General features: G+C 42.7%; 1 protein-coding gene across 10 annotated transcripts in view; it reads right to left on the minus strand.

Moving 5' to 3' along the window:
* GRAMD1B (GRAM domain containing 1B) overlaps positions 1-1,605 on the minus strand; it is a 274,683-nt gene extending 273,078 nt beyond the window's left edge. For 6 of the 10 annotated variants that reach the window (XM_030829748.1, XM_030829747.1, XM_030829746.1 and 3 more), the window contains exon 1: positions 1,125-1,204. Coding sequence is in view for 4 of the 10 variants with exons in the window: in XM_030829751.1 (XP_030685611.1) it covers positions 1,125-1,150 (26 nt within the window). In the remaining 6 variants the exon portion in view is untranslated. Of the gene's footprint in view, positions 1-1,124 lie in introns of all 10 variants that reach the window. The other 4 variants (XM_030829751.1, XM_030829752.1, XM_030829754.1 and 1 more) reach the window with 2 other exon arrangements.
* Positions 1,606-26,093: the final 24,488 nt, after the last annotated feature.

A 26,093-nucleotide genomic window follows, 5' to 3' on the forward strand; every position in this document is an offset into this window, starting at 1 on the left:
CTGAAAACACTATTTGTATCTCCAAAAGGTGATGTGCCCATGTAGGCGTGGGCAGAGGAGAAAGCTCAGCCCCCTGCACAAATTTCTTTGTCCTCGCTCAGAGTCGTGGGAGTTTTACATCTGCTGCTGTCATGAAACATTTTATTGTTTTTTACAAGCCTTTTTAAAAATTATTATTTCCTAGGAGGAAAAAAATCTAGAGATTTGCCAAGCATTCGCGATATGTACAATCCTCCCACCCTACCCCTCTTCAATACTGGGCCTTGGGTGGAGTTGTCCTTCACAATTGCTCCAGACCCACCAGAAACTAAAGCCTGGGGGCACGCAAGCAACTGTTTGTTCATGTTACCTTGGCGCCTGCATATCCTGCTGAGGAACTTTTTGAGGAATGAAGTTTATCCAGGCATGAGGTTGGCTGATGGGTGCAAACAAGTTGTTTGGGCTCTAAAAACTTCATTCTAATGACCACACCTTCTCATTCCTTCATCTACTCCACAAGTGTAACTCTGTTTCCCCTGGGATGGAACCTCTCACTTCCACCCTCAGAGGAAATGAGAAGTAGAGCCTTTCCCTTTTCTCCCTCGGTACCCCCATGTTGTACACTTTGTCTTTTTGTCAAATCTTGGACTTCTACCAGGCAAGCAGAATAGGCATAAGACTGATGGGGCAGCTAGGTAGGGAGATGGCAGCACTGCCCAGAACAAGGGAAGCCAGTGCTTCCAGTTCAAACTTTTGCCAGCAGGATAGAAGGAGAGGCAATCTCCATGCTCAACCAACCGTGTCCTCACTACCTGTTCTGTGCACATCTCCAGTACTGAATGGAGAAGGAAGCCAGCTCCGCCACCTCCAGAAATTCATGGAGGAGATAATCTGTCTATCTCAGTGGTTTCCTGGGGACACCAACTCTCAGGTGCGGGACACCTCAGCCAAACCATAATCCATGTTAATAGCTTTACCTGGCCCTCAGGTAACTTTGATGTTTCACTAAGAAAATTCCGCTGTAACAGCACCCCCACCCCCCACTCCAGTGTTTCCACAGCCTGCAGTTTCACCCGGATCCCTCACCATCACTCGGCATCCCTGTGTGTTCCTCCTAGGGCTCAGGAAGGTCGGGAAGTTCTTACCTGGATCTGCTGGGAGAGGCACTCATGTGGACACCCGGTCCGGGCGCGCGGCGGTCAGCGGCGTCCACGGCACACCAGCTGCTGGCTACTGCTCACCGCGTCTCCCCGCGAGCCTGGCTTTGCAAAGAGGAGAGCCAGTCCCATCTGGAGGACGGGAGGAGGAGCGCGGAGCCTGAGGACACCCAAACCCGAGCGGCGGGGTCGTGCTGGAGCCCAGCTCCACGCACTCGGGCTGCGCCTGGGGGCGCTGCACCCTCGGAGCCGGGACAGGCGGGGCGGGAGCCGCTGGGGCGGGAGGAAGCGGAACTCCCCCGCTCTCCGTGGGCTCGGAGCTCCCACTGTCTCCGAGGCTAGGTGTCACCGCACCGCGTTCCCTCTTTCTCTCTGTACACTAATATCGGCCCCTCCCTGTGCATCTACGTTTCTTCAGTGTCGGCCCTGACTCTGCCTCTGTGGTTTCCGCTCCTGTCTCCCGCTCGCTGGTCTCGGTCCCTCTCTCTCCCCTTTCATTCCCCCTCTCTCCTCTCTCCGTCTCTCTCCTCCCCTCACCCTCCCTCTCTGGGTGAAGCCTGCTGCCTGGATTCTCCCGGTATTGCCTCGCTCCAACATTTCGCACTGCAGTGTAACTCGGGGACATACAACCAGACAGTTTCTTTAAAATCAACCTTTAAAATCAGACCATCAAGTTTAGTGCGGAAACCAACGCCAGAAGCGCCGCTGCCTTGCAGCTAGGAGGAGACATTAGCCCATGTGGAAACCAGATTACCGTGTTCCACGGGAAGGTATGGAAAGGGTGTTAAGAAGGCAAATGGCAGAGATTAGCAGGAGTGCACAGGTGACCCGGAGGATCTTCACGATGGGGAAGCATCTGGACTGGATAGTGTTGAAAGCATGGCACTGCAAAACAGGAGAACACCAAGGATTCATCAGGTTCAAAGCGCTCATTTTGCAGATGAGAAAACTGAAGCTCGGAGAGGTCCATTGGCTGCCCAGGATCACACAGCTAGCTAGGGAAGCAGGGACTTGAGTTACCCCACTGCCAGGGGGCATCCAAGTTCCCAAACCTGGAAAAGAAAACGTTTACCTGGGACTGGGTGTTGGGTGGCCCGGGAGGTAGGGTTGTCAGTCTAATTTATGCCAAGGGCATTCATGTCTCTGGGAGGTTTCCTGAGCCCATGAGGAAAACGCGATCAGCTGATTTACAAGTTCACACCCCAGTCTCAGCAGAACCACTTCTAAGCCCTCTCTTCTTCTAGGAAGACTATGAAGAATGAAAACCACCAGAGATGCCACAGCGCTGATTTTGTTGGCAACCATTCTAAAAACTTGAAAGAGTGAAATGACAAATCCTTCATTGCTTTCTCCCAGAGACCCAGCTAACAAGATCTGCTTTATAAAACCCCCATTTTCCACGTATTGTTTTCCATCCTTCTCTCCATCTTTCATGTCATTCTAACCACTCTCTGACACAGATATTTTTATATTACCCACAAAAGAGACACATTTTCCCCCATTGGCTTCTTACACCTACACTAAAATACTACCTGGTGGTGTCAACTTATAAATCAAAAGATATTTCTCACTGGAAGACCGCCGAGGAGGTCGTAGCATTAATTTTCCTTTCCCAGAAGATGTTATTATCTCTGGCAGAGTCTTCTCCCTCCCAAATGCCTTTCCCTCGGGCATTCACTGGACTCCTCTGGAACTGCTTCTCAGGGCACCCTCTCTCCAGCTTCTTCCCGTTCGGTGTTTTCCAATATGTTGCATGCAATCATACACTCTCTTTTGGGAAGTCGTGATAACCTATTCCACAATTATGTGCACTCAGGTAACAGAGAATAATGAAAGCTCCCTTGCAGTTATACTATTAATCAAGAAGAGTTCTTTAGTCAAATTGTGGCCTTTGAGAAGCAGATTGCCTAGTAAGAATTTGAACTCCGGGGCCGAAAATGAGAACGTTGGCCTGTATCATCTCCAGGCCTCCTAGCTCCCTGAATCTATGACGATGACTGGATGTACAAGACATGATGAAAAATTAAAACACATGGAAAACACGACCGGGCGTGGTGACTCACACCTGTAATCCCAGCACTTAGGGAGGCCAAGGCGGGCAGAGCACTTGAGGCCAGGAGTTCAAGACCTGCCTGGTCAACACGGCGAAACCCTGTCTCAACTTAAAATACAAAAACTAGCCGGGCTTAGTGGCTTGCACCTGTGGCCCAGCTACTCTGGGGGTTGAGGCACGAGAATCACTTGAACCTGGGAGGCGAAGATTGCAGTGAGCTGAGATTGCGCCACTGCATTCCAGCCTGGGCAACAGAGTGAGATTCTGTCTCAAAAAAAAAAAAACAAAAACAAACCACATGGAGAACACATTCCTAGATTCTGGGACTTTAAAATTAAAACACCAGTGGTCTATTAGTTCCAACCTCTTGATCTCCAATTACCACAAGTGTGATTCTGAGGAAGTTTTAAACTTTTTAAAGCTTCATAGGGTCGCAAAGATTAACATAACATCCATAAATTTTCTGGTACATAGTAAGTGGTGAATAAAAATGTTAAATTACTTTCCTTCTTTCTTTCTTTCTTTCTTTTTTTTTTTTTTTGAGACTGAATCTTGCTCTGTTGCCCAGGCTGGAGTGCAGTGGCACAATCTCGGCTCACGGCAGCCTCTGCCCCACGGGTTTCAGCGATTCTCCTGCCTCAACCTCCTGGGTAGCTGGGATTACAGTCGCACACCACCACGCCTGGCTAATTTTTGTATTTTTAGTAGAGATGGGGTTTCTCTATGTTGACCGGGATGATCTTGAACTCCTGACCTCAGGTGATCCTCCCACCTTGGCCTCCCAAAGTGCTGAGATTACAGGTGTGAGCTACCACACCTGGCCTTTCCTTCTCTTTCTAAACTGCTCAAAATTGATCTCTACCTGGAAGCATTCCAACTACATCTCAGTCACTCATGGTCTCATTAATCCTTTACTTAAGATCCTTTTAAACCAGTTTGTTTCATTTAAATGTACTTTTATCTTTTCCACATTGCCTCTTTTATTTAGCAAAAATTTATTAAACATTTATTATGTGCTGCCAGTTACTATACGCTGCCCTAACCTACATGTATTTCTTTTATCTAATTTAATATTCTAGCTGGGTATGGTGGCTCACACCTGTAATCTCAGCACTTTGGGAGGCCGAAGCAAGAGGATTGCTTGAGTCCAAGAGTTCTATGTTCACAACACCATCTCTACAAAAAATATAAAAATTAGCCAGGTGAGGTGGTGTACACCTGTGCTCCCAGCTGCTAAAGAGGCTGAGGTAAGAGGATTGCTTGAGCCTGGAAGGTTGATGCTGCAGTGAGCCATGATCATGCCACTGCACCCCAGCCTCGGATGACAGAGGGGGACCCTGTCTCAAAAAATTAAATTAAATTAAATTAAATTAAATTCCCAGAATTAGGAATGTGTTTTCTATGTTTTAATCTTTCATCATATCCTGTGGATGTAGCCATAGTCACAGACATATTGAGCTAGAAGGAGGCCTGGAGATTACACAGATCAACTTTCTCATGTTACAGCCCAAAGAGGAAAACTGATGTATACACATCAATAAAGCTGAAATGGAGCTAGTCTTTGGCCTCCTAATCCAGTGTCCTTTGCACTGTGCAAACATTTCTTGACATCTGTTCCATGGAACACTATTTCCTTGCAATATGAATGGATGACATTCCAACAAAGGGTTCTATGGCCAAGTATGTTTGGGAAATAATGAGTTAATCAAAGTAAATAAGCCATTTTTCATTTTGTTAATTTTTTTTTTATTGCAAGAGTTTTCAGAGCCTTTACTATGTTTATGGGCATCGTGAATTTCCAAGAGAGGGATATACAGTGTCTCAGTTGTTAAACATTGAATCAGGAAATCCTTCCTTAAAGAACATCTTGAGGAACTAATGATCTAAGACACAAATTTAGGGAACACTATGCTGCACCCTGAAAACACCAGCAACCCATGTGACTGCCCAGTCTTTGTGACCTCCACAGAGAAGACTAGTTAGTGTTAACTCACCCTAGGCATTTGGTGAGTGCTGTTTCTAGGTCTAGAAACTTACCAGGTTAATGTGTCCTTAGATCAAAGGAGAACATGTCACCTTGGGTATGCTCTTCTCTGAGTTCCTTGCTTGGCATGAAGAAAGGGAAAGCAGTTGCTTCAGTCAATCTCCCCTCTTTGACCAAGATTTGGCCAAGCTGCAGAGATAGAGTTCTTCTGTCCCTGCTTTTCCCTTCTGTCCCTCTAGGGCAAATTTTCAGACCACTTGGGCTGTATAGCAAGGTGGTTAAGAGCATGGGTTTTTAAGCTAGACCTTCCTAGGTATTAATCTCATCTGTATTTCTCACTAATTTTGGGATACTAGACAAGTTGCTTAACTTCTTAAGCCTCAGTTGTCTCATTTATAAAATCAGCATAATAACACTAGACAACAATATTATCGTATATAAACCCCTGGCACAGAGTTAACACCCAAAACTCCAGCAGTATTCCTAAGTGTGATAGCAGTGGTAGTAGCAGAGTGGTCATAGAGCATAATTGTCATTGTATAGCTTGGTGATACAGAGAGTTGTGCTGAATCCAAGAGCTCACAGAACCCAGAATGTAAAGTCAATCTTTCTCTTTCTTTTCTTCCTATGCAGTACTAAGCCTATTATAGTCATCCCAACAACTGCTGTGTTCCTCCAGAGCTAGGAGGAAATGAGTACTAGATACTTAGAGCAAGCTCCAAAATATCTAAAGTACTCCTAAAGTACTAGATACTTTTGAGCAAGCCCAGAAATGAACAAAAAAGGATATTAATTGTTCATATAATTAAAAGCTTCCTTTAATTGAGTAGCTACTAAACACCAGGCACTGGGCTAGGGGATTTACATTCATTATCTGTCTATATCTATATCTATATCTATATCTATATCTATATCTTTATCTATATCTAGCTATACTCCTTACAGCCACTTCAAGAGGGAGGTAACCATATCCTTACTTTGAAAATTTGGAAAAAAAAAAAACCCTAAAGTTTAGAAAATTTATGAAGTGAGACACGAAATTAACCCAATGACAAAATGTAAAACTACCAGCTTCCCCGTAGTCATTTCAGCCTTAGGGGAATGTAGGCATATTGTGTACTAGAACACACATTGTGGGACATGGTGGGGGCTGGGAATGTTTCTCTTTTTCTGGAGCAATTGTGGAACAGATGTTAATTAATGCCCAATTAAGTTAGAAATGGAACCAAGCAAATTAGTTTCTCACTCGTCTCCCCCAAGGTCCCACTCACTGGATCCTGTGTCTGTCAGCCTAGAACATGTGAAGCTTCCAGCGCTCCCATTAGCCCACTAAAAGAAAACAGGGCATTAGGTGATCAGAGAAGACATTTTGTATCAACAGAGAAATAAAGACATAATTTTCTTCCTACCGCTAGTAGGAACACGAGCATGTGGAATGAGGACAGTGAATGAATGCTTCCTCTTTCCCTCTCATTCTCACCCAAAATATCCTTTTGGACCCCTCCACATGACCCTCCCCTTCCTCCCCAGCAAGAAAGCCACATCTAGGGTGAAAATGTGACTCCTTCCCCACTAAGTCACTGTAATTAGCTGCAGCTCATTCTTCCCAGTCACTTCCCAGTGGGGTTAAGTCAAATCATCAGGTGCCCTTTGGTAGCAGCCTTAGGATTAGAAAAGGGCCAATTTTACCCACTCCAGGAGGTCAAAACCCCAACTCCTGACACAGAACACAACACTCTATTTTTGTTAAGGCGATTTGAAGAGAAATCAAACTAGTAAGAGAGAAAAGGCAAGAGAGAAGAGCAAAAGCTTTGTTATTTCTCCAGACAAAATATAACAAGAAACTTCTGTAATAATAATGGCACCTGCGCAGCTGAGATTGCAGGGGACAAAACCACCCAAATGTCCACATTCTCTCATCAGGGGATTCCACTGAGTTTCTCTTTCTCAGAAAGATCTGCTACGTGGGTGTGTGGATGTGTATGGATTAAGGGGCCTAGGGTGGGCAGGGGGTGGATAAAAAGCCAACATTTTAAAATAACTACTACATTTCAGATATTGTAATGAGTGCTATCAACATAAGATTTTCTGTAACCCTCACAATCACCCTGTGAAGTTAGCTTAATTATCTCTACTTTATAGAAAAGATGCTGATTCTTAACAAAGGTTAAGTAACTTGCCACACGATAAGTATATAATGTGAGAATTGAAATCCTTTATGACATATAAGAATCTCTACTATCTTACATTTGAATATAGCATTTCAAACACATTCTTGTTGGCTAACAAACGGTCTTTTGAGATAGATCCAACTTTTCCCCATTTGTACAAAAGGAAGCTGAGGCTCAGAGAGGTGAAGGAAATTCATCGAGGTTAACACAGATAGAAAAGAAGATAACATCTCACACCAGTTAGAATGGCCATCATTAAAAAGTCAGGAAAAAACAGGTGCTGGAGAGGATGTGGAGAAATAGGAACACTTTTACACTGTTGGTGGGACTGTAAACTAGTTCAACCATTGTGGAAATCAGTGTGGCGATTCCTCAGGGATCTAGAACTAGAAATACCATTTGACCCAGCCATCCCATTACTGGGTATATACCCAAAGGACTATAAATCATGCTGCTATAAAGACACATGCACACGTATGTTTATCGCGGCACTATTCACAATAGCAAAGACTTGGAACCAGCCCAAATGTCCAACAACGATAGACTGGGTTAAGAAAATGTGGCACATATACACCATGGAATACTATGCAGCCATAAAAAATGATGAGTTCATGTCCTTTGTAGAGACATGGATGAAACTGGAAACCACCATTCTCAGTAAACTATCGCAAGGACAAAAAACCAAACACCGCATGTTCTCACTCATAGGTGGGAATTGAACAATGAGAACACACGGACACAGGAAGGAGAACATCACATTCAGGTGACTGTTGTGGGGTGGGGGGAGGGGGGAGGGACAGCATTAGGAGATATACCTAATGCTAAATGACGACTTAATGGGTGCAGCACACCAACATGGCACATGGATACATATGTAACAAACCTGCACATTATGCACATGTACCCTAAAACTTAAAGTATAATAATAATAAAAAGAAAAAAAAAAGAAAACGGCAGCCCTGGCCTTGATTTCTGCCCCTCCACTGCTCTAGCAAAAGAGGTATTTTCCAGATTTTGGAATCCTGATGGCTTCATGAATCTGAAAACATATCATTCCTTAAAGAATGCCCCTCATACATTTCCATGACCAAGCCAGTCACCAGAAAGGGACAAAATTTAAAAAGAAAAAAAAAAAAAAAAAAGAAGAAAGAAAGAAAAGGCCACAGCAAGGCCAGAGAAATCCTTGAGATTTCCAGCCATTGAACAGAGTTTCCGGGAGCTAGAGTCTTTCTCTCTGCCTCTCACACACCTTCAGGCTAAATGTTCAGTTTTTCCTGTGCCAAAAAGAATAGAAAAGACATAATAATAATTATAATAATAGCATATACTTATTTAGTTCTTACAAATTTCAGACATTGTTAGAAGTGCTTTACATTTTAGTTACTCATTTAATTGTGAGTCATGCTGTGAAGTAGGTACTATTATCATCTCCGTTTTGTAGATGAGGAAATGGAGCCCGGAGTGGTGAAGTAATTTGCCCAAGGTGAGACAGCGAGTAAGAGCAGACTGGGGATTTAAAACCAGAGTCTGACACCAGAGTCCAAGTGCAAAATTGCTGCTGGCTGGATGCTCTGATGAGGTCCTCTGAGTCCCAGCTTACCAGGGATCAGGGAGGCTCTGAGGTCAGCGTCCACATCTGAGGGAGGGGTGCCCTGGGACGTCATTCCCTTCCCCAAGGCTGGCCTTTGCCCATGGACACTTGGCTACTTCACTCTGGCCCTCTCCCTGCCAGCTTCACCAGCTGCCCCTTGTCAGCCCAGCACAAAGAGAAACCAGATTGGTTGGGGGAGGGGCGGCCATGGCTGCACTATCCCTCTTGCCAAGTAGGGGAACTTCTCTTCCCCTCCTCCTTCTCCCAGGAGCTCCCATCTGGCCTGTATCACCAGCTTATTTGAGCTTCGAAAAGCCAGCTTTCAAGTGAGGGAAATGGGATTCGGTCCTATGAACCATGTCTGTTAATCCAATCAGGGGCATTTTCCCCGATTATGGGCACCGTCCAACCCTGCAGGGCCTACCACAGGCTCTGAAAGGAGGCTCTGCCAGGGGCATGGCCACAGAGAGGGATGAGGGCATCTATGATGTAGGTGTGCCCTCAAGGATTTCCAAATGGCTTCTGTCATCTTCTCTTTCCCCACTGGGTGTTGTGGCCCATTGTTGAAGAAACAGAGGCAAAAAGATACCAGCGGGGTATGAGAGAGTGGCAGCTTGAGCTGGTGGATAAACACAAGCGAGACCTCAGGAGATCCATGCTTTTCTTGTTCAAAGTTCACTGGAATCAAGCTGTGTGACCATGGGAAAGTTACTTCTCTTCTTTGAGTCTCACTTTTCTCATCTAAAAAATAGGACTGTTTTGTTTTGTTGTTTTGTTTTTGAGACAGAGTCTCGCTCTGTCATCCAGGTTGGAGTGCAGTGGCATGATCTCGGCTCACTGCCACCTCCGCCTCCAGGGTTCAGGCAATTCTCCCGCCTCAGCCTTCTGAGTAGCTGGGATTTCAGGCGTGCGCCCAGCTAATTTGTGTGCGTGTGTGTTTTGTTTGTTTTTTGGAGACAGAGTCTCGCTCTGTTGCCCAGGCTGGAGTGCAGTATGGCATGATCTTGGCTCACTGCAACCTCCACCTCCTGGGTTCAAGCAATTCTCCTGCCTCAGCCTCCCAAGTAGCTGGGATTACATGCACGTGCCACCATGCCCAGCTAATTTTTTGTATTTTTAGTAGAGATGGGGTTTCACTGTGTTAGCCAGGATGGTCTTGATCTCCTGACCTCACGATCCTGCCGCCTCAGCTTCCCAAAGTGCTGGGATTACAGGCATGAGCCACCGTGCCCGGCCCTCTTTTGGTATTTTTTGTATTTTTAATAGAGACGGGTTTCACCATGTTGGCCAGGCTGGTCTCGAACTCCTGACCTCAAGTGATCCACCCTCCTCGGCCTTCCAAAGTGTTGGGATTATAGGTGTGAGCCACCATGCCTGGCCCAATAGGAATGTTGAATTAGATGGACCCCATGAGGTTCCTTCTTTATTGTGTGAAATGGAAAGTCTCCCCCAAAGTGTACTTCTCCAAGGAGACAATTGGGACAGAGCCCTAGGTGGCAATCCATCCCCTCTGTCCCTCCCTCCAGACATTTCCTGGCATCTCTAACACACACAGGACTCCCATTCCCTAGGATTCTACCCATTGACATGACATCATGGGCACTTGTGCAGGCTGCTGTGCCAGAGTCTTTGACCCTGAAAGGGTGACTCCAGCACTTCCTTTTACTCAAAACAGCAAGTGGTCAAACTCTGGGTTCTAAGGGCATCATGTCCCAGGCTCATAGATTCTCATTCACTGCAAATCTTAGGGTTAGATCTTTCTTTTTTTTTGGACTTTGCTTTTTCTCTTTTGAATAATACAAAGAAAAAAAAAACAGAATGAAACCGTATGGGATGCCAGGCAATTAGCTAATAAGTTTTGCAACATGAAGTGTCTCACAAAGAAAATCTATCAGACATCTCAACCATGTCAGACTCCATTCTTACAGGTGGTGGCTACTGAGAACAGCAGCTGGTAAGATGCTTTATTTTTGAATGGCTTTTCCAGGTCTAATTTCTCCTAGCCTGAAAGAAATGATGAGGCTAGAAAGAAATCAGGTTGGATCACATGAAGAAAAAGTAGCATCAGGAAGCTAATATGGTGTCTTGGATTGTACTATAATCAGGGGGGGTGCTGAGTCTTGATTAGATGGCTTCATACAGCACTAAGTATAGCATCACATGCCAACAAACAGTCAATAAAGCCTTTTAGTAATGGTGGCTGATGATGAAATGCCCTGTCTTTTGTCAAAGTCCCATTGCTTATTCTCTGCCACCAGATTCTCCACCTAATGTTAGAGGCCACAGAACAGGAGTTTAGTTGCAGGACATTCCAAAGGATCTCAGACCCAAAATTGAAGTCTTCTGCCATGGATGGGGTCTATGCTTGGGGAGAGACACAGTAGCAGATAATGAGAAAGAGCCCATCCTGGCAAATGCCACATGACATCTGGAGATATTGACAGGCATTAGGAAATGATCTGAGCAGAGAGGCCCCCAAATAGAAGTCACTCTACAGATGGAGTGCAATGACACAGGCAATGTGGGCTGTTCAGTGGGGCAACAAGGAGGTCAGCAGATATCCAGCGTCTGGGTCCCCTCCCTGAAAGGGCAAGTGAGAACAAACAGGGGATCTGGGAACTGGGTAGGTTATAAAGTCAGAACCACTTGAAGATTAGAAAGGCAAGGACCAAGATTACATCACCAGCATGTGGCAGAGCTGAGATGCAAATTCAGGGGACCAGAGTCCATATCCTGGATACTTAACAACTTTACTCTGCTTCCTCCCAGAACTAGTCTGGGGCTATATGTTAAGGCAGTTTAGGGGCCTGAAGGGAACCCAGGAGGTCATTACAGGGTCAATCATAGACAATGTTTACTGACTGACTATAAACTATTATGGGAAAAGCCTCTCCTGGAGGCCCTAACAGGAGATACTACAGACAAGGCAGGCAAGCAGTAAGAACCAGAAAGTGGAACCCCGATTCAGTGAAGACTCCTAAGGAGAGCCTCTTCACTCTAAATTAGTCCAAGTGTGATGCTCAGATGATTTCATTCCAGAGTGCTGAAATTACACACCAAATGCAATCATAGACCAATAGTCAGTAATTCTGAGAAATCATGGGCAAGTAAAGCACTGAATTCTTGAGTTCAATTATAGTTTCCAGAAAAGCAGAGGTTGGAGAATCTCTAACAAAGCACTAGGAGAGATGATTAAATGCATAATTTAGCAAAGGAGAATCAATCCAGAGTTCCTAGGTACCAGTCACACCAACATAGATTAACTTACTGTTTGGATAGTCTTACTGTAGAAGTCGAAATACACTTTTAAAATCCTTGTGTACATCTTTCATTCACTCAACAAACATTAATGAAAAGTCTGCTGTGTGGGATTGTCCTAGTCCATTTTCTATTGTTGTAACTGAATATCAGAGACTGTAATTTATAAAGTAAAGAAATTGATTTCTTATGGCTCTAGAGGCTGGAAAGTCCAAGGTCAAGGGACTTCATCTGGTGAGAGCCTTCTTGCTGGTAGAGACTTTCTGCAGAGTCCTAAGGTGGCACAGGGCATCACATGGTGAGCAAGCTCATGAGAGAGAACCAAACTGGCTTTTACAACAGACCTACTCTCATGATAACCCATTAATCCATTAATCTATGAGTAGATTAATCCATCCATGGGGGCAGAGCCATTATTACCCAATCCCTTCTTAAAGGCTCCACTTCTTAATACTGTTACATTGGGGATAGGTCTCAAGATGAGTTTTTGAGAGGATAAACATTCCAACCTTAGCAGGAATGTACTAGTTGACTAGAAAATTAAAAATCTTTTCTCTCACTTAGTCTTTGGAAAAGAGTCAGAAACTCAGTATGTAAACAAAATTCCAGATAAGGTTAAGTGCTATGAAAAAAGTTAAGTATGGCAATGGGTTACAGAATGATTAAGAGTGAAGGGCTCCTTTAGCGGGGATGATAGAGAAGCTTCTTCAAAAGTATTGGAGCCAAGGCCAGGATAAGAAGAAGCCTGATGTGTAGAGACCTAGGGAGAAATTGTCTCAGGAAAAAGAATGAGTAAGTGTAAAGTTCCGTATATTTGAACAAGTTTGGCATGTTTCAGAAATTAAAAGATGGCCACCACGTCTACCCTATAGGGAGGGAAGGGATAGAAGGGAAAGGGAGCTGGAGAAATGAGGAGCTTTGCAAGCTTTTCTGGGCTGTGGTCAGGAGTTCAGATTTTGCCCTCAGAGAAATGGGAAGTAATTGAAAAATTTAAACAGGGGATGATATGATTCAAATTCCTTTTTTAAATTTTAATTTAGCAATTTAATTTTTAAATTTTGTTTAATTTTTAATTTTTTTTTAAGAGGCAACATCTGGTTCTGTTGCCCAGGCTGGAGTGCAGTGGCACAATCATTCCTCATTGTAACCTCAAACTCCTGGGCTCAAGCTATCCTCCCAACTTAACCTCTCATGTTTTTTCATTTTTTTTAACTGATAATCGTAGTTATACATATTTTGGGAGTACATGTGATATTTTGATTTTAATACAATGTGTTATAATAAAATCAGGATATCCATCACCTCAAACTCAAATTACTTTTTAAGAAGATGGCTCTGGCTGCTACATGGAGAACAGTTTGGAAGTAGAGCAAGGGTAGACCTAGGGAAACCAAGTGGCTTGCACAAATGTGGTCCCAGTAAAGAAGGTGCAGTGAGTCCGATTCAGGATCTATTTTTGAAGAGATAGATGATACATATACTTTCTGAGAATATAATTTATTATTTGAGACACGGTCTTGCTTTGTCACCCAGGCTAGAGTGCAGTAGCACTATCATGGTTCACTGCAGCCTTGACTTCAGAGGCTCAAGTGATCTTCCTACCTCAGCCTCCTGAGTGGCTGAGACTATAGGCACGTGCCACCACACTGGCTAAGTTATTTTTAACTTTTTGAAGGTGGGACGAAGTCTCACTCTGTTGGAGTGCAGTAGCATGATCTTGGTTCACTGCAACCTCCGCCTCCTGGATTCAAGTGGTTCTCCCATATAAGCCCCCCGAGTAGCTGGGACTACAGGCACGCGCCACCACACCGGGCTAATTTTTGTATTTTTAGTACAGACGGGGTTTCACCTTATTGACCAGGTTGGTCTCGAAATCCTAACCTCAAGAGATCTGCCTGTCTTGGCCTCCCAAAGTGCTGGGATTACAGGCATGAGCCACCAAGTCCAGCATATCTATACATATTTTTTTTCTTTTTTTAATGAGCCCAGAGCACTCATTAAATCCCCCAGAGCTGAATTCTAAAGGGGCACTACTAGAGCTTTGTCCTTGGCCTTTTCTTATTTGTTAATATCATGCACCTCCTTTCAGGGCTTATGACTGTCTTAGTTCAGAGAACATATTGGAAGTAGCACAAACTATTAGATTTACTGTTGTAACAAAATACCATAAAGTAGGCATCTTACAAACAATAGAAATTTATTTCTCACAATTCTGGAGGCTAAGTCCAAGGTCAAAGCACCAGCCTATTCATTTTCTGGTGAGGGTCTGCTTCCTGGTTCAGAGACGGCACCTTTTCACTTCCTCGCAGGGTAGAAGAAACAAAAGGCAGCTCTTCGGGGCCTCTTTGATAAAGGCACTAATCCCATTCGTGAGGGGTCCACCCTCATGACCTAATCACCTTCCAAAGGCCCCACCTCCTAATTACCATCACCTTGGGGGTTAGGATTTCCATATATGAATTTTGGGGAACACAGGCATTCAGATTCATAGTGATGACTTGCACAATCCCTCCTGATATCGTGTTTTCCCAATGACCATTCCAATAACAGATCTAATATGGCTCCCATACTTGTGAACTGCCTTCTCAGGAAGCTCTCACTGGATACACACATATTTTTTGCAGCTGACTTCTAACTAGCTCTGGTCAGAGTGGTGGGGGGCTAGAAGAGTGGGCAGGCCAGTGATCACTTAGTGTATAATTGCTGCTTGCTGCAGACGGGATTCCAGCACCAGGTGAGGATTTATGAGCCTCTGGCCTATTTCACCATGCTTATAGTCTAATTGGGTTTCTTGATCATTCCCGTGGCTTCAAAGCCACAGATTTGGTTGCCCTACTTTTTCCTAGGCTGTGTACCATTTGCACAGTATTTTTTTTTCTGCATTACCCACAAAAGTAGCAGGAATGTATGTAGATCTTGCACTAATTGTACACAGAACATTTGGCTATCACTAGGTCCCCAGTGAGCAAAGCCAGTCACTTCAATGAGAAAAAGGGACTGCCCAGAGGATTCTAAGGTGCTCCTTTTCTTCTTAATATGCCTGTGAAGAAGAGAAAAGAGAGTTCTAACAGGAAAAAAAAAAAAAAAAAAAAAAAACTTTCATGAAGTCCAAAGATCATAGAAATAGCCAGGCTTATGGCAAGAAATGAACTTCTAGTTTTACTGAAGCACCAATTACTGAATCCGTGCTAAGAACCTGTTTCTCTTGCTGAGGCTCTGGCATATTTTGTAACCCTCAAAGGGGCAGTTTACTCTGGAGACATAGAGTCATATAGTATAATAATCCTTGCAGACAAATGGGAGGAGACAGCCATAATAAATATCCCTGCTAAAAGAGCATAAAGGAAGTAAAAGCTTGGATCATCTCTGGAGCACCAGCTGCTTAATAATAAAGGCAATGATAACAAGATTCCTTGGCAAGGCTGCAGAAACATCTTTTAGTTACAGGTGTCAAACCCTCAGTGTCTGGCCCTTGCTTTATTACTGTCATTTAGTATGCTGTTGGTGTCTGCTCTCAGCACAGACGTTTTTTCTCTGACACCAGAAATTCAATGCTTTCTCTCTTTGAATTCCCGAAGTCTCCCAATCCCAAGGTCCATTTCCTCCTCTATTTTCTCCATACCCAAGATTGCCTGATACCTTTGCTACAGAGAGACAGGAAACTTGATTTCTAGGGAGGCTAAATAATTGTATCTGTGTTCATTGAATTATTAAGCCCTGTCTTGTATGAGGGAAATGATTATACAAATGGTAATGAAAGTAAAAATACTATTTTCTTTTTAATTCAATTGCATTCCTTGATCACAAGCCTAAAGAGTTACAAGAAGAAATGAGATAAGTCCCTCAAGGAATTTGCCGTCTAATGAGAAGGTTGAGAAAACACAGGATTATAGAAATATGAAAGAAATATAATGGAAACAAGGGATCCTATGGGCTAGGATCATGAGGCAGGAACAAATCCATCCAGTTGAGAAGAGAAAGATCAGGGATGCCTTCCTGAAGGAGGTGGCATTTGAGGTAAGTCTTGAGGGGTGGGGTTGAGATAAGGAGCAGTAGCAGAAGCTGGGGCCTGGATGAGACTGGAGAAATGTCTTAGTTAAAGAGACTGAGCTGGGCTGGGCACAGTGGCTCACGTCTGTAATCCCAGCACTTTGGAAGGCTGAGGCTGGTGGATCACTTGAGGTCAGGAGTTCAAGACCAGCCTGGCCAACATGGTGAAACCCTGTCTCCACTAAAAATACAAAAAATTAGCCAGGCGCAGTGGCAGGAGCCTGTAATCCCAGCTACTCAGGAGGCTGAGGCAGGAGAATTGCTTGAACCTGGGAGGTGGAGGTTGCAGTGAGCTGAGATCACGCCATTGCACTCCAGCTAGGGCAAGAAGAGCGAAACTCCATCTCTCTCTCTCTCTCTCTCTCACACACACACACACACACACACACACACACACACACAGAGAGAGAGAGAGAGAGAGAGAGAGAGAGAGAGAGAGAGAGACTGAGCTGTTAAGGACACCTCAGATGTCTTAGGCTCATGTCATCCAGTGGCTATGGATGAGGAAAAAATTAATGTAATCATAAACATATTGAAATCAGGAAGGTCCTTTCTATTGGGTGAAGCTAGAAGTGTGAAATTCCAGGTGGTTGGATGAGACTGTTAAGGAAAAGAAAGCTGTGTTGTGATTCCAAGAGATCTGTACATTTCCAGAGACTAACCAGGGCTTATAGGGATTAGAATCCCATCTACCAGGGAAGGGAGTTGGCAAACACTAACCACGATAAGAATCTCTGTCAGGTAGGCAAGATTTGGGACTGACACTCTAATCCTGAGGTAATTATGAGGCATTATGCAGGGTACCAGACAGACTGGAAAACTGTAAGGCCCAAGGTAAGAGTCCCATTCTGGAGCCTGAAACAAAGTGAAGAGTCCAAAGGGCTATGCCTCAGAGATATGACCCTGTCTTTTTCATTTATTTATTTTTATTTTTAAGAGATAGGGTTTTGCTATGTTGCTCAGGCTAGTCTTAAACTCTTGGCCTCAAGCAATCCTCCCACCTTGGACTCCCAAAATACTGGGATTACATGCACAAGTCACCATGCCTGGCCTCACCTGACTTAGTTCGTTTTCTGTTGCTATAACTGAATACCTGAAATGGGATTATTTATAAAGGAAAGAAATGTATTTCTTACAGTTCTGGGGGCTGGGAAGTCCAAGGTCTAGGGGCCACATCTGGTGAGAGCCTTCTTGCTGGCACAGACTCTCTGCAGTGTCCTGAGGTAGTACATGTCATCACAGGTCAGGCAACCTAAGCATGTATATTAGTCCGTTCTCACATTGCTATAAAGAGCTACCAGAGACTGGGTAATTTATAAAGAAAAGAGGTTTAATTGGCTCACGGTTCTGCAGGCTATACAAGAAGCATGGCTGGGAGGCCTCAGGAAACTTACAATTATGGCACAAGGCAAAGGGGAAGCAAGCACATCTTTACATGGCCAGCAGGACAGAGAGCAAAGGGGGAAGTGCTACACACTTAAATAACCAGATCTCATGAGAACTCACTCACTATCACGAGAACAGCAAGCAGAAAATCCACCCCCATGACCCAATAATGTCCCACTAGGTCCCTCCTCCAACACTGGAGATTACAATTCAACATGAGATTTAAACACAGAGCCAAACCCAATCAGCATGTTAGCTCAGGTCTCTCTTTCTTTTCTTATAAAGATACTAATGCCCCACTCTCATGAGCTCATCTAATCCTAATTACCTCCCAATGTCCCACCTCTCAAATACCATAGTTGGATTTCCCATCCTCTTAATACTGTTACAGTGGGGATTTAGTTTCAACATGAGTTTCAGAGGGGACAAATATGCAAACCATAGCACACCCCTTCCAAATTCAGCTCAATCACATCAGATACTCAGGCTGGGCATGGGGGCTCATGCCTGTAAATCCAAACATTTAGGGAAGCCAAGGTGGGAGGATAGCTTGAGGTCAGGAGTTTGAGTCAAACCTGGACAACAGAGTGAGACTTCATCTCTACAAAAATACAAAAAATAGCCAGATGTGGTGGTGTGCACCTGTATTCCCAGCTAATTAGGAAGTTAAGGCACAAGGATTGCTTAAGCCTAAGGATGTGAGGCTGTAGTGAGCTATGATCATGCCACTGTACTCCAGCCTGGGCAACAGAGCAAGACCCTAACTCAAAAGCAAAACAAAACAAAATCAGATAGTCATGATAGTCATTTCTGTCTAGCAATATATCTTTTTTTTTTTTTTTGAAACAGTGTCTTACTGTATTGACAAGGCTGGAGTGCAGTGGTGTGACAATGGGTCACTGCAGCCTCAACCTCCTGGCCTCAAGCGATCCTCCCACCTCAGCCTTCTGAGTAGCTAGGATTACAGGCACATGTCACCACACACAGCTAATTTCATTTTTTAGAGTTGGGGTCTCACTATGTTGCCCAGGTTGGTATCAAACTTCTGGACTCAAGCGATCCTTTTGCCTTGGCCTCCCAAAATACTGGAATTACAGATGCAAGCCACCGTGCTTGGCACAGCAATATATCTTAATGCCAAGTCTCGCCAGATGCTAAGGCTGAGCTACTGATATTTTGTCTGCCCTGAGCAAGCACTAGGCCTGCATACCTATAGGCCTTGTGTCTGTAGCGTCAAAGATGAAAAAGGCAGGGGAAAGGGAGACAAGGTGAACCTCTTCCTCCTCTGGCAATGTCTGAGGGTGTGCTCCAAGGCGATCCAGCTACAGACAGCAAAGCCTGGTAGAATACGTTATTTGAGATGTCATCAGTCTCACAAGAGGAAAGAATTATGCTGCAAAATTAAAAAAAAAGAAAAAGAGAAAGAGAAAAAGAGAGGTCAATCCTGATCTACCAGAGGATGAATGTTGGTTGCAGTAGTGCTGCCAGAATACTGAGTTTGGGGCCAGCCTCAAGGTAAGAAAGAGAGATCTGGGATTCCACCATGAACTGAGACCCTCGAAGGAGAGCAGGGAGAATATAAGGGTGGGGACAAGGTCACTGATGCATTGACATAGTCCTAGATTGGTGGCACCTCCTCTTTACTATCGAAAGCAGGAGCAAATCTCTGCAGGAAAACTTCTCCAATCCTTAATTTAAACGCTCAGATTTTTCACCTACTATGGCAAACAATGAGCTCACAATATCACTAAACATAAAATGAAAGCTACTATTACTGAGAACTGGCAAAAATAATGGACAATGAATTTAGACTCCTATGGATTACAGATATGAGATCTGTCAGATATAGAATATAGAACAGCTATGCCAACACAGGATTATCTAATCCATAAATGAATTTGGGGAGTGAAAAGATAAATTTGTGGGAAAAAAATGGAACAATAGGAACTAAAAATTTTAATTATTGATATAAAAATATTGAGTTAATTAACAGGTTAGACACAGCTGAAGACAGAATTAATGATTTGGCAGACATCCCTGAAGAAATGACCAAGGATGCAATACCGAGAAAAGAATGGAAAATATGAAACAAACATTAATAGATTTGGAAGGTCTAATATACACCCATTCAGAGTATCAGAAAGAGAGAGTAGAAGAAATGGAGAAGTAATACTTAAAGTGATACTGGCTGCAAATTTTTCCAACTTATGAAAAATATGGATCTATAGGTCCAGGAAGAATAGCATATCCCCAGTGGGTAAATATTTTAAAGTCCATGCAGAATATCAAAGACAAAAGGAAGTTCTTAGCATCATCCAGAGAATGAGTGGAGCTGGGGGATCCATGCAGAAGTCAGCGTGAAGGCAGGTACAAATGGGCCAAGAGATGAGGTCCAGCAAAATAACATGGCTGCCAAAGTGCTTAAGTGTATTGGCAAGTTTAGCCTGGCCTTAGAATTTGGCAGAAATAGCAAATGTGAATGCTGTTTCTTTAAAGCCCAGGATATTGTAGTAGGCATTTTCTTACCTCTTGGGTACAGAAAACACTGATCTTTGACTGCTAGATGGCATGAGAATCATCGCTGGAAATAAAAATGTATAGATTGTCAATGTCCTATGTTGCATCCTTTTCCATCCAGTTGTCAGACTACTTCCCCATATCTTCATCGGCAACAGAGAGGACTGTGACAAGCATGGGCTGCCATCCATCGCTATGGAGATCCTCAAGTGAGGAGTGGCTCACTTTGACATCAGAGATAGAGAGCTGGTCTCCAGACAGGTGAGCAATGCCCTACCCAACATGTCCTTGACACATCTGACCTTTGGGAAGGAGTTCTTAGAAGCAGTAAAATCAAAACAAAGCTCAGCAGGAAGCAGGGAAGGGCAGATTTGTGATAGAAAAGTCAGAGCAACAAAACAAGGCAGGCATCACATCTAGCAAGGGCAAAGCACAAGAAAAAAAGTGAATATATCTATCATCCTTATCAAAAGTTTTCTTGACACTTTTTGTAATCCTTTCTCCCCAGCCTTCTCCACTCTCCCTCCAAAACCATCCTCAGGCATCCACTGATCTGCTTATGTTGCTATAGATTAATTTTCATTTTCTAGAAATTTGTATAAAAAGAATAGCATAGTATAGTACTCACTGTTATTTTGGTCTGGCTTCTTTTTTTTTTTTTTTTTTGTCTGACAAGAAAAGTGTCTTTCCTTTTTTTACAACTTATTTTAGAATCGGGGGTACACATGCAGGTTTGTTACCTAGGTATATTGCATAATGCTGAAATTTGGGGTACAAATGATCTCATCATGTGGGTATTGAGCATAGTACCCAATAGCTGGTTTTTCAACCTTTACCCTCCTCCTTCCTCCCTCTAGTAGTTCCCAGTTTCTATTGTTACCATTTTTATGCCATGAATACCCAATGTTTAGCTCCCACTTACAAACGAAAACATGCAATATTTGGTTTTCTGTTCTTGAGTTAATTTGCTTAGGGTAATGACCTTCAGCTGCATCCATGTTGATGCAAAGGGCATGATTTTGTTGTTTTTCATAGGTGCATAGTATTCCATGGTGTATATGTACCACATTGTCTTTATCATATCAACAATTGATAGGTACCTGGGTTAATTCCATGTCTTTGCTATTGTAAATAGTGCTGTGATTAACATGCAAGTGCATGTGTCTTTTTGGTGGAATAATTTGTTTTCTTTTGGATATTTACCTAGTAATCAGATTGCTGGGTCAAATAGTAGTTCTGTTTTAAGTTCCTTGAGAAATCTCCAAACTGCTTCCCAGAAGGGGTGAACTAATTTGCATTCCCACCAACAGTGTATAAAGGTTCCCTTTCCTCCATAGCCTTGTAAGCATCTGTGGTTTTCTGACTTTTTAGTAATAGCCATTCTGACTGGTGGGAGATGGTATTTCACTGTGGTTTCGATTTGCATATCTCTGATGAATACTGGTGTGGAGCATTTGTTCGTATGTTTGTTGGTCTCTTGTATGCCTTCTTTTGAGAATTGTCTGTTCATCGGCCGACTTCTTTCATTTAGCGTAATTGTTTCGAGATTCAGCTATGTTTTGTGTGTACTCATAGCTCAATATTTCTACTGCTAAGTGGTATTGCATTGTATAAATATATCATACTTTATTACCTAATATTCACCTATTGATAGACATTTGGGATTATTTCCAGTTTGGAGCTATTAAAATAAAACTACTATGAATAGTCATATAAACCATCTTAGAGAAATTTTCCAGTTTCTCTTGGGTAAATACCCAGGAATGAATGCCTGCCTGAGGCATGATGGGTGTTTGTTAACTTCTTCAGACACTGCTAAATTATTTTTCAAAAGTATTTTCCAAAATGGTGAGAATCCTAGTTTCTTCATATCTTTATCAGCACTTGGTATGATAAGTCTTTTTAATTTTAGCTATTCTTAAAGATGTGTAGTAATTTCTTATTGTGGTTTTGATTTGCATTTTCCTAATGACTAATGTTTTGGAGGATTTTTTTTTTTTTTTTCTTGAGACAGTGTCTCGCTCTGTCATCCAGGCTGGAGTGCAGTGTTACCATCTTGGCTCACTGCAACCTCCACCTCCCAGGCTCAAGTGATCCTTCCACCTCAGCCTCCTGAATAGCTGGGACTATAGGCATGCACCATCATGCCCAGCTAATTTTTGCATTGTTTGTAGAGACAGTCTCACTATGTTGCCCAGGCTGGTTTGGAATTTCTGAGCTCAAGCTATCGACCTGCCTCAGCCTCCCAAAGTGCAGGGATTACAGCCCTGTGTCATGGCGTCTGGCCTGGGGCATTTTTTTATGTTTCATTTGTCAGGTATATTCTTTGATGAAGTGTCTGTTCAAATCTTATTGCTATGGGATGAATTGTGCCCTTCCTAAGTGCATATGTTGAAGACTTATCTTCTAATCTGATTGTATTTTAAAAAGAAGCTTTTAGGAGGTAATTAAGGTTCAATGAGAACTAAGAGTGGGGTTCTAATATGATAGAATCAGAAGCCATATAAGAAGTGAAAGACAGAAAGATTTTTCTCTCTCTCAATAATATAAAGAGAGAGATTTTTACCTCTCTCCATGCACTGAAACCAAGGAAAGGCAACATGAGCACAAAATGAGAAGGCAGCTGTCTACAAACCAGAAAGAGAGCCCTCACCAGAACCCAATCATACTGGTACCCTGACCTCAGACTTCCAGCCTCCAGAATTGGGAGAAAATAAGTTTCTATTATTTAACCCACCCACTCAAGAGTATTTTATATGGCAGCCTTAGAAGACTAAGATAGATACAACTACATATATATATAATATACATATCTTAAGTCCTTTATCAGATATATGCTTTGCAAATATTTTCTCCCAGTCTAGGGTTTGTCTTTCCATTCTCTTAACAGTGTCTTTAGAACACCAGGTGTTTTAACTTTGATGAAGTTCAATTTACCAATGTTTTCTTTTATAGATCATGCTTTCAGTCAAATGTAAGAGGTCTTTGCCTAATCCAAGGTCACAAAGATTTTCTTATATGCTTTTCTTTTGAAAAAAAAATATTTTATGACCAGGTCTCACTCTGTTGCCCAGGCTGGAGTGCAGTGGCATAATCATGGCTCACTGTAGCCTTGACTTCCCCAGCTCAAGAGATCCACATTAGCCTCCTGAGCAGCTGGAACTGCAGGTGTGTACCACCATGCCTGGCTAATATTTTATTTTTTGTAGACGAGCTCTTGCTATGTTGACCAGGCTGGTCTCAAACTTCTGGGCTCAAGCGATCCTCCCATCTCAGCCTCCCAAAGTGCTGGGATTACAGACGTAAGCCACAGCATCCAGTCGAAGTTTTGTAGTTTTATGTTTTACATTTAGGCCTGCCATCCATTTTGAGTTAACTTTTGCATATTCTGCAAAGCATGGATTGAAGGGTTTTTTTTGCATATGGATATTCAATTACTACACTGTTTTCATTATTGTATTCTACAATAAATCTTGAAATCATGTAATGTTAAGCTTCCAGATTCGTTTCTCTTTTTTCAAAATTGTTTTGGCTATTCTAGGTCCTTTGCATTTCTAAGTGAAATTTGGAACCATCTTGTCCATTTCTATTAAAAAGACAGGTGGGATTTTAATTAGGACTGTACTGAATCTATGTATCAATTGGGGGGAATTAACAGTAGCATGTCTTCTGATCCTTGAATACAGTATATCTCTCATTTATTTGGGTATTCTTTTAGGTTCTCTCACCAAAGTTTTGTAGTTTTCAGTGTACAGGTTTTGCACATTTTTTGGTCAGATTTATCCCTTTCTATTTCATTTTTAAATGTAATTGTAAATGGCAATTTTTATTGTTTCAGTTTTCAATTGTTGATTGCTAGTAAATGGAAATAAAATTATCATATATTAATCCTTTTTCCTGCAAACCTGCTTAATTCACTTACTAATTATAATAGCTTTTTAATAAATCCCATCAGATTTTCTACATAGATAATCATGTCATTTGTGAATAAAGAGAGCCCTATTTCTTCCTTTCCAATCTGAATGCTTCTTATTTTTTTTTTGTACTTCAAGAAACTTTTTATCTTAGTATAACTTATAATTTTACAGATGCAACAAAAGTTCAGAGAGGTGATATTTCAAGTCTCTTGTGTTGAGCATCTAAAAGAGCAAAACATCTCAACACAGTGTTCCTGAAACAAATAGGAAAAATAAATAATAAAAGAGCTAAACAGAGATTCTACACAGCTGGCAGAATCTGCCAGATGTAGCACTTCTAGGCTGGTATATCAGTTATTTAGTGTCATAATAATGGTGTGTAACAATCTCAGAACCTCAGTAGCATATAATAAATATTTATGTAGCTTATAAGCCTGTGGGTTTACCTGATCTGTGGTGGGTTTACCTGATCTGGGCTGGGTTTACTCATGCATCAACAGTCAGCTACAGGTTGACTAGGTCACTCTACTTATCTTGTCTGGACTCACTCTAATGCATGATGTTGGCTGGCTGATGGCTGATCTAGGGCTTAGCTGGATTGAGCCCTGAATAAACTTTGTTCTACAGGTCTGCTGCCTTCTGGCATTCTAGCCAGGTCATAATTTTTTCATGGTAATAGTAGAAGTCGAGAACGATGAAGAGAAATGCACAAGCCTTTGAGTCACATTTATTAACATCCTATTGGTCAAAACCATAGCCAAATCCAGAATCAGTAGGAGGACCCTATAAAGTTACATAACACAGGGCATGGATACAGAGAGGCATGAAGAATTAGAGCCATCAATGTAATCCTGAATAGTTAGAGCTAAGGGGTTAGTTAATATAGATGATAGCAAGGAAATACCATAAATCTCAGCCCCAAGACAATTACATGTGCATTTTACCTCCTCTGGTAGAACAACTGGTAAAGTTTACCAGCAGTTCTTTCTAAATTGCAAGATCTGAGAAGTTCATGAGTAAAGAATGGATACGTGTAGACAGTTACATAAGTCTAATTTTCAATAAATCTTCAAAGGCAGAGAAGTCAAGGCAATAATTAAGGATCCATTAAATTAGTAGATTCCAGTGTCCAGAATATCATATATTAATTAGAACATTTTTGGTTGCAACTGATAGAAATCCAAGTGAAACTGGTTTAAGCAGATAAGGAATTTTGTAGCTCCCATAAGTAAAAAGTCTAGAAATAGATTAGATTTCAGACACAGCAGATCCAAGTGCTCAAATAACGACATCGTGACTCAGTCTTTCTCCATCTTTTGGCTCAGAATTCCTCTTATGTCTTCTTTCTCAAGCAAACTCTCCACATGAGGGCTGCCAACACTCTCACCAACACCAGTCAGGCCAAAGGATATGCTTCTCACATATTTTGCCTTTTGTCTTCATAACAAAAGACAAACTATATTAAAATGCTATGTTTTTATTGGGAGCTGAAAAGGCCAAAGGGATCGTGACCAACTCAGCATTCCACTGGAGGCTATATGATCAAACAGCAAACTGTTTATCATGAACACAAAATGCAGGCAAACTCGCTTCTGTGCCTGCCCCAGGAGGTTTGCTGAGGGCCATCACTCCCTGGCACAGGCTCCTTGAGGTTATCTACTGGGACATCTAGAGCCTATTGTTCGAGGAATGCAGCCTTGCAAGCCTGCTCTAGACAGAGCAGCTGACCTCTTCTTCCAACCCTCCTTCTCGCTATCTCTTTTGCCTAATAAATACGGAGGGACGTGTAAAGCTCAGGGCCCTTGTCCACTAGAGGCAAGGTACCCCCTGACCCCTTCTTCCAAACATATTCTCTTGTCTCTTGTCTTTATTCCCGCATTCGTCCCCTTTTGTTCAGTCCCCCAAAGTCCGTGCAGGTTACACGTTTTGTGGTTTATGCTGCCCCAAGCATTGGAGATTAAGCCCACTTTCGAGTAAGCAGAGGATTTCAGTGGCAGGAGCACATAGGTAATTTTATATATTTTTTTATT

The sequence above is a fragment of the Nomascus leucogenys genome, chromosome 15 (assembly GCF_006542625.1).
Source record: "Nomascus leucogenys isolate Asia chromosome 15, Asia_NLE_v1, whole genome shotgun sequence".
Taxonomy (NCBI): Eukaryota; Metazoa; Chordata; class Mammalia; order Primates; family Hylobatidae; genus Nomascus; species Nomascus leucogenys.